Source organism: Neofelis nebulosa, chromosome 10, assembly GCF_028018385.1.
Source record: "Neofelis nebulosa isolate mNeoNeb1 chromosome 10, mNeoNeb1.pri, whole genome shotgun sequence".
Lineage (NCBI taxonomy): Eukaryota > Metazoa > Chordata > Mammalia > Carnivora > Felidae > Neofelis > Neofelis nebulosa.
This window is the reverse complement of record NC_080791.1, coordinates 28,844,300-28,862,026: the sequence shown is the minus strand read 5'-3', so window position 1 is coordinate 28,862,026 and position 17,727 is coordinate 28,844,300. Positions and strand designations below refer to the sequence as shown.

At 39.5% G+C, this 17,727-nt stretch overlaps 1 protein-coding gene across 6 annotated transcripts in view; it reads right to left on the bottom strand.

The window, feature by feature from the left end:
• The window catches only part of NTM (neurotrimin), a 946,316-nt gene that overhangs the window by 17,929 nt on the left and 910,660 nt on the right, over window positions 1–17,727 (bottom strand). For all 6 annotated transcript variants that reach the window (XM_058687340.1, XM_058687346.1, XM_058687341.1 and 3 more), the window contains 2 exons: window positions 4,169–4,303; window positions 2,122–2,242 (listed from right to left, as the gene is read on the bottom strand). In XM_058687340.1, the coding sequence (XP_058543323.1) occupies window positions 2,122–2,242; window positions 4,169–4,303 (256 nt within the window). The remainder of the gene's footprint in view (window positions 1–2,121; window positions 2,243–4,168; window positions 4,304–17,727) is intronic.

Genomic DNA, 17,727 nt, shown 5'->3' with positions numbered 1-17,727 from the left:
CATCATATTGACTCCTTTGATTTGCCTCAGAAGTCCACTCATCTCACTGGAATAGGAGCCAGGGTAGAGCTGTTCTTTCCCCAGGGATATCCGACTAGAGGAGGTTGCCTGCCAGCCTCAGGGGCACAGGAAGGACTGGCATGGACAAGGATCTCAGAGCCAGAGATGTTCAGGCTGAGCTGGGTGTCAGGAAGGCAGACAACTTCACTCAGTAGGAGAACACTGGAAATACATAAATGCAGAGCACATAGAAAACTGACCAGAATCAATTAAAGGGGAAAAAGGAGCCCCATGAGAAGAGCTTGGACAGAGGAGGAATCAAGGCTGCCTGAGCCAGGGCTTTCTGAAGCCCCCCACCCCACCCCAGTGACATAATTGGGCTTTCTCCTCCTGGGTTAATAACGCATAGACAGCAGCACCTCTGGTGACAAAGTGTGTAAAGCAGACTTTCCTTTTTTGGCCATTTTTGCCTATGGTCTGCTCTAATTTCCTCCACATATTATAAGATCCTACCTTCCCCTATGTTTCTTTTTAATGTTTATTTATTTATTTTTGAGAGAACACAAGTGGGAAAGGAGCAGAGAGAGAGAGGGAGACACAGAATCTGAAATAGGCTCCAGGCTCCAAGCTGTCAGCACAGAGCTCAATGCAGGGCTTGAACCCACAAACCATGAGATCATGACCTGAACCGAAATCTTGGGTGCTTAACCGATTGAGCCAACCCAGGTGACCCTCCCCTACATTTTTTTTTTAAATTTTTCTTTCATAAAGTATCTAAAAAAGATGCTTCTGATTAGTTTGTGGGAAGATCTGGACAACTGAAGGTTGAGGAACTGCGTGTTCAGCTCCATGTATTTTATAGTTGGTTTTTGTTTTTGTTTTTGTTTTATTTTTCCTGATACTAAGATTATTATAGGAAAGGGGAGGGACAAATGAAGCAGGACTTGCAATAAAGCTATTTATTGGGAAATGCTACTCCCTTATGCCTGATTCTGGATTCTTAGAAGAAGGGAGAAGCCAGCTATTTCTTCATGTGTTTTTTTTTTCCTTTCCGCCTTTTTTCTTTTCATCTATAAAGACCTCATAGAGAAAGAAACACTGAAACACTGAAGGTGTTCTAAATAGTACGGACAACAGCTGGGTCACTCCTGGCCTGGAGCTGCTCAGTGTTCTCACAATTACCATCTTTGCTGTTTTTCTTACTAGCTTCTCAGTCTCTGTAAAGCCTTCCTTCTCCACCCCATACACACCTCGGACTTCTTTTGCATCATCCTGTCCTCATTTTTTATTAGTGTTTTGAACATGGACAGCTCTTGCACATTTATTTGTTGTTCATCCACCTTAAAATAGCTCTTTGATAACAGTAATTGTCATGTTGCCTGGCTGTTCTGAGCTGCTGAACCCTGTGCTAACTTGCCATTTGATAACTCCTCACAATGACAATCTTCAGTGAATCACAACAAAAATCCTGATGAGGGCTGCAACAATGGGAGGGAAGGGAATAGTCCCCTTTCTTTTCTTTTACCTTGAAGGAACAACTTGGGCACAAAGGGAGGGCAATTCGGGTCATAGACTCCTCTCTACACCACCACCGATGGTGTCTGGAAGTGAACTGGAGACCTGCTAACTTCTTGGCCACTCCCAGAGCCCCGTGAATATTCCAGGCTTCTTAATGCAAACCTGAGAATGTGTTAAAAATAGGTTCAGGCAGAATGCGTTATTTTCTTGCCCTATTAAAAAAAAGAAAGAAAAGAAGAAAAGAAAAGAAAAGAAAGAAAAGGAAAGGAAAGGAAAGAGAAAAGAAAAGAAAAGAAAAGAAAAGAAAAGAAAAGACAAGAACACAGGCCTTACAAGGCTTCTGGTGGCCTTTCTTTGAGATTTTGCTTTCCTAAAAAAATGTTTCTTTCAGGCCCGTTGATTAGCGAGTGCTAACTCTGTATGGAAATGTTAAAAACCTATCTGAAAATCATTAATATTCAGAATATATGTTCCCCTCTCCTTGATAGCTAGCTGGAACTAGAAGAAGATTTTTCAGAAATTCATTTGTAACAATATGGAGTCAGGAACCTGGAAAAACTTTCTTCCCCTTGGGGGCAGGTAAGAGACGGAAGGGGTCTTTACCTTTTGTCATCCTTGTACCACTGGAATTCTGCTGAGGGAACTGCTGAGGCCTCACACTGCAGAGTCCCCTTCTGTCCCACCGGGACGCCTGTCCCCTTAGCTTCTGAAATGTATGGTGGATCTGCAGAGAGAAGATGTCCCGGAGCATTTTACAATGCATCCTAAAATGAGGCAGGCTGCCTCAATCACTGGCTTTGTTTTTTCCTCCCTGTTCTACCTACCTCTGCTTGCTTGAGCTGACAAATTGATACACAAATTGAGCCCGAGAGTGAAACCACTCAACACCTTGCTAAGGAAAAGCGTGTCTTCTGAGCATGTATTGCTTCTGTTTCCCTCTGTGCAGAGGTGGAAAGCCCAGGTATTCAGGCATATTTCCTGTTTAAACTTTTTAACTTTCATAGGAGAATGGGAGCCCATCAACCCTACACTCCTTTAATCAGCTTTATAGAATTTCTGCACACCGGGTTCTTGCCAGAGTATATAACCTCGAACTATTCAATTCCCATCAAAAGCTCAGTTTCAAGAAATAATATTCATGGAGAATTGCCTGAAGGGTAGACAGATCAGTCATTCTTCCAGGTATTCTAAAATGGGTCCCTGAATCAAGCCAGACCAAACTAGACCTATAAACTTGGCCTGCGTTCATTTGAAGTCTTTACCTAACTACCCTTGGCAATTCCAACAGTTTGCATTGAAGTACATTATGAAAAACAGGCATAATAAATTTGGCATTCTATTTATTGCAGAAATACCGTGTGTGATGTTGTTGACTATATCTCAAAGTGATCTATTTGTGGAGACACTAAAGAGAAATTTCTCTTGGGTTTCAGCACCAGAAAAAGCAGTGTTTCTCCCAGGCAACTGGTTTGCTTTCATCTTATGGACATAAACCTTAAAACAGATAATGTTTTCCCTCTTTGATTTCACAACTCAAAGCCAAATTCTGCACCTGCATCTACCCACCTTGTGGTATATCATTTCTGCGCTGATTTACCCTTTATTTTCCTAAATTGGTTTGCCTTTGCTCATATCCCCTTACTCTTCAGGTCAATTTTTATTACCTGCAAGTCATTTTAAGTTCCTTTAAAAAACCGGTGATGAAATTTTTGGTATAAAAAATGGTAGCATTATTATACCTATTTCCTTGCTTCTTAAAGTGCCGCATATTAATTAGGTTCAAATTGTAAGAGAAAGCAACATATTAAAGAATGAGTAATCACCAAGGCACAATATTCTCCCTGCACTTCCATTTCACCCAAGTTTTGAAAAGGAAAGGCTTCTTGTCTGGTGGTTTAGTTCTTGGTTCTATACTGTTATAAGACTTTTTAAAATGAGCAAAGCAGAGAAACCTTTAAAATGTCTTAGAGAAAATAAATGTATACTATGAGGAATCAAGAGGGGAGAGGGTGGAGAGAGGTGGGGAAGTTGAGTAGAGTCAATGTCAGAGAGAATCTGGGTGGTTGATAAGAAAGAATGAGGGTACTAGAGCAGTGGCTTCCAAAAGTTTTGGATTCTGTACATCTACTAGTCAAAACAGGTTTTGAGATGCACCCTCTAATATGTGTATGCTTATCTATATTTAAATTATGAATGTGTACTTTGTACATCAACATATATACATCACAAAATGTATGAGGCCATGTAAATGTACCATAAATTTATCATAAATTTCCTTCATATACACAGGTTTGCTCCCCACTATGGATATAGCTGGTGTAGAGAGTGAGGAGCTTGGGAACATAAGGAGTAAAGTATGGGAAAAATTGTGATTCAAAGACATATTTCTATCAATTTTGCATTGAAATCCATTTGATGATCTTCTAAGAATACAAGTCATGTTTGGGATTATATTAAGTTATTTTCAGCTACAATTATTTTTAAAACTAGAATTTTGACTTCTTTCTCTTAAAAGCAGAGAATGGACGATGATATGGCATTATTTCCCATCCTGAGGGAGAAGCTGGCTATGTTATCCAGCTCTTTGTTGTGGCCATGCCAACAGCCAGACTCACACACATGCAGGGGGAGGGTTCCTGAGACCACTTACAGTTCACGGTGACCTTGACTCTCCGGACCACTGGTGCAGCCACATCATTCGAGGCACTGCACTCATAGTCCCCCGACTGCTCCCGTGTGATGCCCTGGATTTCCAGGTATTCGTCTTCACTCACAAAGCCCACAGCTGCAGGAGAGGTTGTGGTGAGAAAACACACACACACACACACACACACACACACACACACACCAAAGGTATAAACTTATAAAACAAGGTATAAAATGGTTATGTCTGCAGAGAATTGTGCCATTTCCAAGTTCAGATTCTTGGGAACAATGTCTATTCTCTTTCCCTCACTCATGGCCCCCCACTATTGCTTCCTTCATCAACTTCTCTTAGTTCCCCAGTGGACCAGCTGAAATGTTTGTGTTCCTATTTAGACTAAACACCAAGCCTAGAGAATTAGTGGTCCTCGATAAGTGATTAATAATTTTGACTTTACACTGCCCGAATATTACCAAGCAATGGGGCTCTGGGATCTGAGTTAGGCACCTCAGGTGAATATTAACTCTTTCTGATTTCAAGGTATCACTGAGGTTGAACTTTGAAGTGTAGAGCTGAACACTGAATCCCAGACCATGAGTCAATTAAAAATACCACACTAGTTGTCACACACACACACACACACACATGCACGCGCGCACACACACACATAGACATGACACAAAAGGCAGTGGAGACACTAATAAAATGAATTTAAATTTCTGTTCTTAAATTTAGACTTCAATAAGATCAGCAAAGATCAGTTTTCTAAACTTGGACCTGCTGGAGCTTTTGTGTAGAAGATTCTAAAGACAAACCAACAACAAGGACTCCATACTCTAACCACAAATATGGAAGAAAGTCAAGACCAAGAAGACATGGCTGCAAATCTTGCTGTCTTGTCACTACCCTGACACTCAGTTTCTCTATTGAAAAATTATAAATAACAATACCAACCCACTACCTACTGGCTTCCTACCTAAACACTAGCCATGAGCACTGGCAATGGAAAGACCATAAAGTTAAAGCCTAGAAGACTGATTTCACAGTTCTCTCCCATAGTCACCTTGAACTTCAGCCTACTTGTGGAAAGGCAATGGAGGAAAAAAAAAAGGAACTGCTTATATCCCACCATTACCCTGCCTTATCTGTTAAGTAAAGATAATTAACATGATGATATATTTTATCATGTAAACTGGGATGCTTTTAAGAGTAAAAGTGGTGCTATTAATAGTTACTATAGAGGAATAAGCATAAGTTGATATTGTCCCTGGCAACTGAGAGACATTTCCCAGGCAGGTTATGCATACAGTCCTATTACCTCACAGGGTTGTTTGGAATAACATGAATTTATATATATATATATATATATATATATATATATATATATATATGTGTGTGTGTGTATGTATATATATATATATGTGTGTGTGTGTGTGTATGTGTGTATATGTATATATATATATATATATATATATATATATATGAAAGCATTCTGAAAACTCTCACATGCTGTATACCTGTTCCTTTAGGTAGTAAGCCTATAATCCTCTGGGAGGCACAGATTGAGGTGGAGTGAAACTATTTTACCGTGAGTGGTCCACATCAGTGGAAAGAAAACAAAGGAGCATTTCTTTCCAGGTGAAAAGAAAAAAAAAAAAAACACTGCATAATGCCACATGGATCTGCTGATCCAAAGCATGAAAAATGACAATAGTAAGAAACTATTATAATACAAAGAATGATCCATGTGGTATGTAAGTTACCATTGTATTTGTTCTGTGACATTGTTACATTGTTTTGTCAAGATAACAGTAATAACAATGACAGCAATAAGAAAATGACTTCCTTGCAAAGAGGGGTCACTACCTGCCCAATACTGCCACCACTGCTTGGTCATAAGAAGTCTGTGTCACTGTTGAGTAACAAGTACAACAAGTGCACTCTTCTTCATGCCATATGTGTAGAAACTCTAGATGCATAGAAAATCTCTCGCCTCTACTCCCGACTAGAGAGCAAAAAAAACAGTCTATTATCTATTACCGCAAGCAACCAAGAATTATTAATTCACAAGAAGAACCAGGAACACATTAATAAGTAAGACACAGCACCAAAAAGTCCAGGCTATGGAGACGACAATCAATATTAACCCATAGAGACTCACAGTCCAAATCATTAAGAAATTTCTAATTATCAATGGTAGCTGTTTTTTAAGTTTACTTATTTTGAGAGAGAGAGAGCATGAGCAGGGGAGGGAAAGAGAGAGAGGGAGAGACAAAATCCCAAGGAGGCTCCTCACTGTCAGCACAGAGCCTGAAGGACTAGAAATCATGAGCTATGAGATCATGAGCTGAGCTGAAACAAAGAGTCATATGCTTAACTGAATGAACCACCCAGGTGTCCCAAAAGGTAGCTTTTTTGTTATTGTTCTTTTAACAATTTTGAGGGGAACAAGTATTAACCTTGATTTGAGGAAGAGTGTAGGAAACAAGAAGAAAAGGTTTAAATGAAAAACTTGTGATTCCTTTTATGTTGTCATTGTTTATTTTCTACCAATCTCAAGCCTACATTTGTCAGATCTTTTCCAGCTAGAATGCTATAATTACTGTGCAAAGCATCTCAGAGACCAGTGTCACACTTAATATTCCCATTAATTTTAAATGGTAGTCCTTGGTACATATGTGTGGCAATTGGTGTCATATTTTAATTAGGCTTGCCCTACACCATCTGAAATTAATAATAGCTTGAATTACCAATGTAATTTATAAATTAACAGTGCCGTAGCATTAGGAAATAAATTAGCTCTGGACAGCTGTTTCTGGATTGAGCTCCAGGGCCGGAGCAGTGATTTGTAGGACCTCACATCTCCTGGGAGGCCATGTACTATACCACCAAAGCAAGGAAACAAAATGACACAGGGGTATCTTAATCTCTTCTTCTCTCCAACGAGATTCCAAGCATGGTTTTTAATTTTACCATCCAAATATGTTCTTGTGTGACCACAGTAAGATTTACAAGGACCAAGCTTGGATGAGCTCGTTATATGGACATCCAAATTGAGAAGCAGGTCTGGGGAATTACAGTCTCAAATTAAAGCACATAAATATTAGATTAATTAAAATTAAGAATTCATCAAGCTTTCTGTGGGGACATGTGTATTAGCGTATGTATAATTTTATACATGAATATCAGGCAATCTTGTGTAGGGAAGAAAGTTGGATGGCTTAAGACTTGGGGAAGCCATATGTTCTCCATTGATCCAGATTTCTATTAACAGAGAGAAGGGATTTACACTTAAGTCATCCTGCAAAGAGCAGTGAGGCTTAATTTTACTATCATATGTTCTCCAGACCAAATGTAGAATTATAGGAAAACCACAATGAGTCCATTGTTTACCAATTATTATATTTACACTTTCTGATAAAATTGGGTAAAACATGTGAAAAGTAATTTGTATAGTACAATGCTTCACACATTTTAGCTTCCACTGTTACTATTTTCCCTTTTCTCTTAAATATGCTTCTTTCTCTAGTAGAAGCATGGATAGTGAAACCAGAGAGAAAAAGATCAGTATACGCATAATGAATTATACTTTAAACCACCAGAAATGAAATTCTTATACTTGCTGTTTAAAACAAATGAAGAATTAAACAAACAAAAAATCCTAAGTTGAAGTTTACAGAGTTGATGATTGAATTTATAGATTTAATGATTCAAGGAGTTTTCTTTTTAATAGCACTTGTGCTCTGGCTGTAAATGATCAATGCTTTATCACTCACATGAGGAACTTAAAAAGAATGTGGGGTGGGGGAAGCAGATAAGCAGAGCATACTTTAAAGTGCATTTAAAGTGCTAAAGGAAATTCTTGGTTAAGAACTACCAGTGGGAAAGGGGCAAATCACTTGATAAAACTCTGTGAAAAGAAACCCTTCATGGTCAATAGCTTCTCATTTGTAAGTTTTTCCTTTCCAAAGAAAACACATCCCTCAGTGGGAATGACACACTCATCTTCCTAAAATACCCCCTCTATCATGTCACACCTCTTCAGACACTAAAAATGGGTCCCTATTTTCTGTAACATCAAACACAAACTCCACTGCTTTATCAAAGCCCTTCATAAAGAAGCCCCAATCTACTCCTCCCAGCTCATCTCACATCTGTGCTGTGAGGAAGGCAATACGTCATCAGGATAAAAAGCAAATTTTGGCATCAGACAAACCCAATCCTTGACTTCAAGTTTCCTGAAGAGTTAACTTACCTGACTCCTTTGTGCCAGCATTGCTTCCTCTCTACAACTCAGTTATCAGACCCCAAGAGGCACTTTGAAGATGGAATGCATGCACAATGCAGCTAGCACACTGAAAGGCACGTGATACATTTTTGCAGGTGTTAGTACTGTCACCACTGTTGTCTCTACCACCGCTGTCACAGCTTTTGAGCCAGGCCATGCTATTTTTCATCTTGGACAAATATCTTCATTCTTTTTGCACAGGTTGCATCTGTCACTCAGAGAGCTATATTCTTCCTGTCATTGAAGCAGACACCATCTAGATTTCAAGTTCTAATTCTTCCATGAGAACTCCATTAGGGGTTGAACTGTGTCTCCCTTACCATCCTGTCCGTAATAGCAGAATGTGACCTTATTTGGAAATAGAGTCTTTATAAAGGTAATCAAATTAAAGTGAGGACTTACGGTGGGCCCTAATCCAGAGTGTCTGGTATCCTCATAGATAGGGGAACATTGGAAACAGGCACAGAGCAAATACCATGGGAAGACAATGGGGGAAAGATAGCCATGTGACCATAGTGATGCCTCTACAGGCCAAGGAAAGCCAAGGATTGCTGGTCAACCACAGAAGCTAGGACAAATTAAGATTCTCCCCTATAGTTAGAGAGAACATACGCAAGCTGACACCTTGATTTTGGACTTCTGGCCCTCAGAACTGTGAGACAACACATTTGTGTTATTTAAGCCATCTAGTTTGGGCTACTTTGTTATGGCGTTCTTAGAAAACTCCCAGACTCCCATCTGTCTCCTGTCAGTGCCTATGGCTGTCCTGCACTCTTGTTGTATGTAGAGCTCTTTTAGGCTTTAAAACCATAAGAAAATTTGGGGTGCCTGGGTGGTGCCGTCGGTTAAGCGTCCGACTTCAGCCAGGTCACGATCTCGCGGTCCGTGAGTTCGAGCCCCGCGTCGGGCTCTGTGCTGACAGCTCAGAGCCTGGAGCATGCTTCTGATTCTGTGTCTCCCTCTCTCTGACCCTCCCCTGTTCATGCTCTGTCTCTCCCTGTCTCAAAAATAAATAAAACATTAAAAAAAATAAAACCATAAGAAAATTAAACTCAAGAGCTTAAAGAGATATTAGTGGTGATATAATGCCATACTTGCTATATTAGGACATAGTCTGATTTCAGTAAAATTCCATAGAATAGTTGTTTAAATATAGATTTCTAGATCCCATCCACACCTATTAAATCAGAATCTTCTGGAATGAGGAGTTTTAATTTTACTAGGAAATTGTCACATACAGCTGAGCTTGGGAATTAGTGATATTGTTAAATCCTTATATCTTAATGTGGGGAACTGCAGTGCAGAGGGGTTCGTGTCTGGTTAGTGATGGAGCATACCAGGTCTCTTGATGTCCAATACACAGCTCCTGGAACTAAAACAGTATTTTGTAATGACTGTTTTATGCTGTATGCACTGGTTTTATTTTCCAGTGCAAAGGAAACTGACAGCAGGAACCAAATCTTGGATATCTCTGGCTTTCAAGCACCTAGGAAAGTAGTTTACATAATCTGAAATTTGTCAACTGATTTTTAATAAAATGATTGACTGATAGGCTCAGAACTATGGGTTGAGTTCTATTTAAAAAAAAAAAAAAGTCAGGAGCTCCACGTTGCTCACCTAATCTTCATTGGCTCTATTTTCAAGACGGTGCCACTTCTGGAAATTGTTCTTAGCACAATATTTGTATTTCCTGACTTTAAAAAATACCATCACTATTAGTGTTCTAACAAAACAGACTTTCTTTAAATATGTGATTTTAAAAGGTTTATTGAGTGTTTAGTATAATTTATATTTAGTCTTGGGCCAATTATTTCCTCAGAGGAATGCATTCTTAATTTAAAAATGTAGATCAATGAGGAAGTATGATTTATCTAACAGAGTTTGTTTTACAGCCAACTTTTCAGGAACACAGCTATTTCGTGAAGTGGAATCTGACACCCCAAGCAGTGAAATGAAGCAAGTTGGAAATGTGATTACACCTGTCTCTCAATCCCCAGAGTGGGATTGTCCAAAGGCTTGAGCTCAGCAGTTTTTAACAAATCAAATGACAAAAACTGCCCTGTATAAGTGATACCCATGCGGAAAAGAAAACCCCAAGTTTCTGACTCCATATATTGGGTGTTAAAAACCTTTATAACTGAAAAATAATAATAGCCACAATTATCATTTTTATTGCACCCAAGAATAAGCTTGTCAGGAGAACAGCTGTAGCTATTGGAGAGGAGAGGGCACAGCTGTTTCCTTACTTAATATTTTTATAGCATATATACCAGCTGAGATAAAAATCATGGGACCTCAGAAACTGAAAAAAAAACACACACAGAACACAGACTTCCAGAATTTGAGACTTGGATTTTTATTTTTAATTTAGGTCCAAATACTATAACTAGTTTAGTACTAGGCTAGTACTCTTGCTACTGCTCTTTTTCTTGGTTTCCATAAGGATGTTCCTATTACACTCAGATTGGGCTTCAGAGACAGTTGTTTACATGACTGGCTGGCTGGGGTCCCTCTGGGGCATTTATTATGAGCTGACCAGCATGGGAGGTTTTGTGTTTTTATGAGGAAAAACATGGTCTGTTCAGACACTAGGAGGTAGGGTGGACAAAAGCCATGTGACAGAGGTATGGTTACTGTTCTGCAACACCAATTTCTGCAAGCAGAGAAAATGGTTACAGAGTCCAAGGTTAGAGCCAGAAACTACAGAAGATGTGTTCATGAATGAGTTGGAAGTGGGTGGTGCTGCTGTGAGATCCAGGGTCAATATCTGCCAATGAAGAGAGGAAGTCCTTCCTCATCCTCCAGCACCTGAGAACTCAGTGCAGGCTGGACTGTGAGCTCACAACCAACAACCACTGAGAACAGAGGCTTGTTCTATGTCAGCAGAGGCAAAGGAAAGGGGCTTCACTGAGGGGACAGGGAGCGGAACATGAGGATACTTATATTTGAACACATGGCAGCGACTCCAAGAACTAAGCAAAGGAGACACTGAGATACTGCTGAAGATTTCTGGGCTTGCAGCTGGGCCCAGAGAGCCATACTGACATGGCACTGATATAATCCTTGTGCTGTGGGGCCAGGCTAGGGACATGTAGGCTGAACAAAGACTCTAGACAGCAATACCTATGGCAAGTGGGTGAGATTATGATGTTAAAAAGCATATCCAAACATAGTAACAGTGCTAGTTTGTCCACACAGAATAGCTCCTAAGGGTCTGATGTTATGCTGAAGAGCTGATCACAGATATCAGCACCATTGGCTTGACTGCTCCACGGGCAGGGCTGAGTTCCCACGACCTAACTTCGGCTCCGTAGAACACACTGGTGGATAGTTCCCATCTCTGTGCTTCACATTCCTCCTCTGTAAAATGGGGCAAACAGTGCTATCTTATAGTATTAAATAAGTAAATATGTGTAAAGTACTTAGAACGTAGTAAGTTCTCATTAGGTGCTAGCTATTACTGATACCACAACTCTGAGCACATTTTAATATACAAGATCCTCGATACAAGAAAATCTCAATGAAGAAGTGAAAGAATAATAAGATCTCTGCTTTTTTTTTTTTTTTTTTTTTTTTTTTAATTTTTTTTTTTTTTTATTTTTATTTTTGGGACAGAGAGAGACAGAGCATGAACGGGGGAGGGGCAGAGAGAGAGGGAGACACAGAATCGGAAACAGGCTCCAGGCTCCGAGCCATCAGCCCAGAGCCTGACGCCGGGCTCGAACTCACGGACCGCGAGATCGTGACCTGGCTGAAGTCGGACGCTTAACCGACTGCGCCACCCAGGCGCCCCAAGATCTCTGCTTTTCTAGTAGGAATTTAATAGTAATAAACTTTATGAAGGATTCACCAAAGATCCTTTAACTAAAAAGTTCTACTCCCTTCACTTAAAATAGGATTTGACTTATAAGGAATACAGTTTCTCAGGATCATTTCTTCTAGGAAAGCTGGTGTAGCTGCATAGCCCATGTGAGACCTGCTGAGGGCTTGAGAAATGTCTCTATGTAAGTATACACACACTCACATATACATATAATTTATATAACATAAATATATGATATATATATACATATATATATATATATATATATATCTTTCTCTTCGACACTTCCTTTGGATATAGATAATATGACTGACAGAAAAGAGTCTGAATGAGTGAATTTATAAGAACTCTTTCAGAAAAAAATGTTCTAGAGAGTGCCAACCTGCTTTTACTTGGTATAACATTGAGGTACAGCCTCAGTCTTTTAGAAAGTTACTCTTGGTGCCAACATAGGGACCATCTTTGGGAAATGAGACAAACTGACTTGTTCTAAATAGCTGGCTTCCACTGTATGAGAGCTCTTCATTAAACATGTTAGTGTTTGTTGCTAGTGAGCTGGGAACTAAAACTGCAGAATGTACACTCTATGTATGGCAACGTCTCCAAGCCATTACCTACCTGCCAGTCTCAGATCTGTATCTGTGTCACATGGCCTCTTCTTATACCTGTGAAAATTATCTCATCTTTTCCCTCAGCTTTCTGTTAGAGACCTAAGAACTGGTTGTTCTGAGCAACTCCAGCTGGTCACAGCACTTCTTGTATCACATTCTACACACAGAAGATATCATTCCCCAGACAGCTTCACTGTTCATGACCTTCTCTGCTTAAGATGAGAACGCAAACTGAGACTTTAAAAATTAATCTATTAACCTGATTCCATCATAAAGTGATAGAGATCCAATAAAAACATTACATACACTGATGCCAACTATAAATTGCATGTCTATCTATCTATCTATCTATCTATCATCTATCTATATTTATCTATCTATCTGCCTGTCTATCAATCTATTATCTACCAGTAAAGATAACAGAGAGACAATTAGCATAGATCCTAGCATATATTAAGAATTTATCTTATAGATAAAACTGAATATATGTTTCTTGTTTGAATATGTATGAATATACATATATAAAAATGTAATATATTATTGTACAGATATAAAGAGGGGAAAAAAAAGAAAAAGAATTCCCTTAATTTTTGATTAGGAAACTTTCTGGGAATAATCATAAACTTTGTATTAAGGAGGAGCTGAAGCCCAAAATGTAATTATATGAAAATGAGCCCTGGGACTCCACAGGGCCGAGCCCTGTGTATCTCTGAGGCCTATCTCCTCCCTTAATGATATGACACTAGTTCTCTGTGCAGATGCGGCTTTGGCAGCCGGCTGGGCCCTGGGAGTTGTGTGCTCTTCTGTGAGCCTTTTCATGAAGCCTGTCAGCTAGGTTTTGCATGCAGACCCTCTATTATGGGTGATGATATCAGAGTCAGAAAGCACACAGCTGGATGTTTGGAGTTTGCAGCTTGATGTCTGGAACCTGGGTATTTGCAGCAGTGCAGCTGATGGCTGCTAAAAAAAATAATAAAGAAAGAAAGAAAGAAAGAAATCAGCTTTTGATTTGTAAACTCAGCCAATTTGATCTGAAAGACATTGATAGGGGATAAATATAGAACTCCTCAGTGTCATATTACCTCAGTATCTTGGCTGTTTGCTTTCTGTTTTTCTAAATCTCTAGAGATATAAGTCAGTACTGAGTGCTGAGAAATGTGAAGAATTTAATTGCTTTGAAATTTCCTGCTCAGATTAATTTAAGGGAATTATTTTTACTTGAGAGGCTCCTAATGGGGGAAGGCTCTCCTAACGCCAGCCTGCATACCCTCAGGCCAGAAGTCCACTCCCAGAGTCACCTTCACAACCTGGCTCTGAATTGCCTGGGAAAAGCAGAGCAGTCTGTACAGTTGGTCTGTAATTTAGTCATGAAGATACTTTTTAGATTAAAAACAGGAGTTATTAATCTGAGAATTTTGGAACTCTAACCCCAGGGGGTTTTGAGTCTCAAGAAATTACCTGATGCATGTGCACATATATGTGTATGCTTTCCTTAGGTGTTTTGACTCCCAAGAAATGACCTGATGCATGTGCAAATGTGTGTGTGTGTTTTCCTTAATGAAGGATTGTATACCTTTCTGAAAAAGATTAACATCTACACTTCTTGTTCCTTTTGTTTGTCTCCCAGTGATGATACAGAATCAAATCTCTATCAACGCCCAGCCCCACAAAGATAAAACAGAAAAGCTCCTCAAAATAAAACTAACGATAGGAAGGACAGAACTCTAGAAGAAAAAACACAGCATTGTGTATATGTCATTAAATATTTTGGGGAGGATGGGGAGGTAAGTAACTTCTAAATAATACTTTTGAAGAATATTTATGCAGAGCTGAGGAGTTCTTTCTTCACTAAAAGAGGGGGGAGTGCTTTGCCCATCAAGACTTAGGTTGAAAGGAACAAAGTGTGTAGCTTTCTGCCCATTCCCTCAGAGCACCGTGATCACCTATTGATTAGCCAGGGGCCTGCTGGACACAGAGGGAAGAAGGATAAGGCTTTCTCTTGGCATGCAGCATCCTCAGATAGGGAGCAGAATGAATTCCCTGGAGAATCCCATCTATTGGTGACTGTATCAAGCAAACACTCAATGACCATTTGGGGGAAGGAAGGGAGCAGAAAAGCTGGGGTAAGGTCATATCTATGGCTAAAGTAATCTAATGCATATATTCAGATTAGATCATGAGGGGAATCTACAAAGTACCATCAATACTAGACATGTAGAGAGTATACCAACATTTCAAACTGGCATGAGGTAAAAGAATGTGTGTAAGAGAATGCCTTGAGAAAATCAAATAGAACTACCCATAGAATAGAAGGAAGCCTACTGATGTAGGATGATCTGGGCCCAGAGAGAAGGGAAGGCATGGCTGAAAACCTTTATATTTGCCATATTTTATTACAGCCTTTGAGTGTGTGTGTGTGTGTGTGTGTGTGTGTGTGTGTGTATGTGTGTGTGTGTGTGTGTGTATCTTTGCAAATAGTTCTCAAAATCTACCCACCACAAAAGCTACTTGCTACCAAATCATACTGCCTGCAACATGTACATGGGCCATGTGTCCATTCTTAACATTCCACTATATACAGCTGGACTTTTCAACCACATGGAATCCATGAAAAGACAATGTATGAAAAAGAAGAGTTGATTTACTCTTTCACTAGTGATGCTACTAATATTTCCATCAACCTGTCTTCATTTCACATAAAATCTAAAAGTAGGCATGCACCCATGGGTCCAGGATGAAATGCACTCCACATAGACAAGACAACCATTATCTACTAGAACAAGCATGGTGTGTCTGAATCCTGATTATGGTTATTTCTTTTAGAAATAAGGGAACTTTGAGTAAATTACTGAACCCCAGTTCCCCCATTATCAAAATGTGAAGACTTTTCTTATTACTCACAGACCGGGGCTGAGAATTATATGAGAGAATGCGTGTGGAAGGCACCGAAGGGTGATTGTCACATGGAAGATGATCAATACATATTAGAAGGAACAAACCACAGGACAGTAGATAATCCTTAAATCAGGGCCACTTTGCTACATCTATCCCCTTCCAGGTCAACCTATACTTTGAAACCTTATTCCAACATTTCACATACAAACTATGCTCATAATTTCCACATGTACATCAATCACAACCCCAGGAGGCTCTGCTGAACTTTCCACCCACCAAATGCCTCATTAGTCTCACAGACACCATGGGCTGAATTTATCATCTTGCCCCTCAAACCTGCTCTCACCCCATGTCCACTCGGCTCTGTTGCTGGTCTGGCTAACTCCCCATCCTCCTAAAATAAAATAAAACAAAATAATAAAATAAAATAAAATAATATAAAATAATAAAATAAAATATAATAAAATAAAGTAAAATAAAAAAGAGTCACATGTGATTCTTCTTTCTCTTCAACAAATCATGTTGTTTTTACCTTCCTTAGAGGTTTTAAATCTATTTCCTTCTTTTCCTTGTCATTGTTAACTATCTTAATTCAGGTGTCCATTATCTACTGCAGACTATTTTAATACCCTCTTTACTGATCTACCTGCTTCCAACTCATTATTTTCGTTTTTGTCCAATTATTGCTAAAAATAAAAAACAATCACACCCCTGCTTAAATCCTTTCACTGCACCACATTCCTCCTTGACATGGCATATACAGGCTCCTTAGGAGCTGGCTCTTGTCTATATCTCCAGGTTTTTCTCTTACCAACTCCTTTCTCCTCACATTCACTGGACACACCAGCAAGTTCCTAAAATACTAGGCTATTGATATGTGCCTTTCTACCTTGTCCTTCTCCACCAGGGATCTCATGCCCCTATGTCCCCTTTCAAATGTCTGCACATTCCTCAAAACCATCTCAGGTATCATTCCTCTGGGAATGAACGTTTTCTTGACATTCAGAATTCCTTGCTTCCTTTCTATGCAGTTTATTTTGTTTGTTTCTAGTGTTGCACTAATCATACTGCATTGTTATGTATTTGCATATGTTTACCCATCTGGACTCAAAATTTCAGGAAAAGAAGGACTCTTATTTGTCTCTATATCTCTAATACCTATAGCAGTGTTTAACCAAAGAAGGCACCAAATGATCATATGGCCAAAGACTGAATGAATGAACTGACTATAATTCTGGTGGCTGTTCTGGCTGCCATAATGAACTATTGAAAACCTTCTTTTGGAGAAAACAGCAGAGGTCTATTTTTTAAGTTTTTTTTTTTTTCTTTCTGATAAAGGGCTGGACCTCTCAAATCTCCATAAGTTAAATAATTTTTTCCACATTTTCTAAGGTGAACTAAAAAAGCCTTCATCAAGCTAGGCCTGGAGTGAATAAGAGCTGGGTTTGGCCATCTCCACAAATATCCTTAGTTAAAAGCTCTTGTAGCTAATGTCCCTGCTTCCTCTGAACGAGTTAGGATGCAGCGTGCCCTAATCAGAAGTGTCTCAGAGAGCTTTCTTATGTCATAGTCAATTTGGATGAATTTTTTCCAACTGGAATCAGCTTGGTGATTCAGCTCTGCCTATATGTAATTAGTGGTGGAATGATTGCAGGCAATGTGATTAGGCTCTTTACCTTCCTGGGACAGGCAGGGAAAAAGTGCTGTCATCAACACAAAATGGGCCTCAACAGGAGAAGGGGGAGCCTCTGCAGTAGAAACACCACTGCCAAATAAGCACTACAATAAGCAGCATCACACCAGGCATGGAAGCTGGTAAGTGGGGATGTGGTTTCAAGCAACGGCTGCTTCTACTGAGAAAATACTGAACTTGGCCTCATAGAGCAACATTGTACTATAGCATCAGAAGCACCCTGAGCTCTCCCCATCACCTGATCCATGAAGTTTG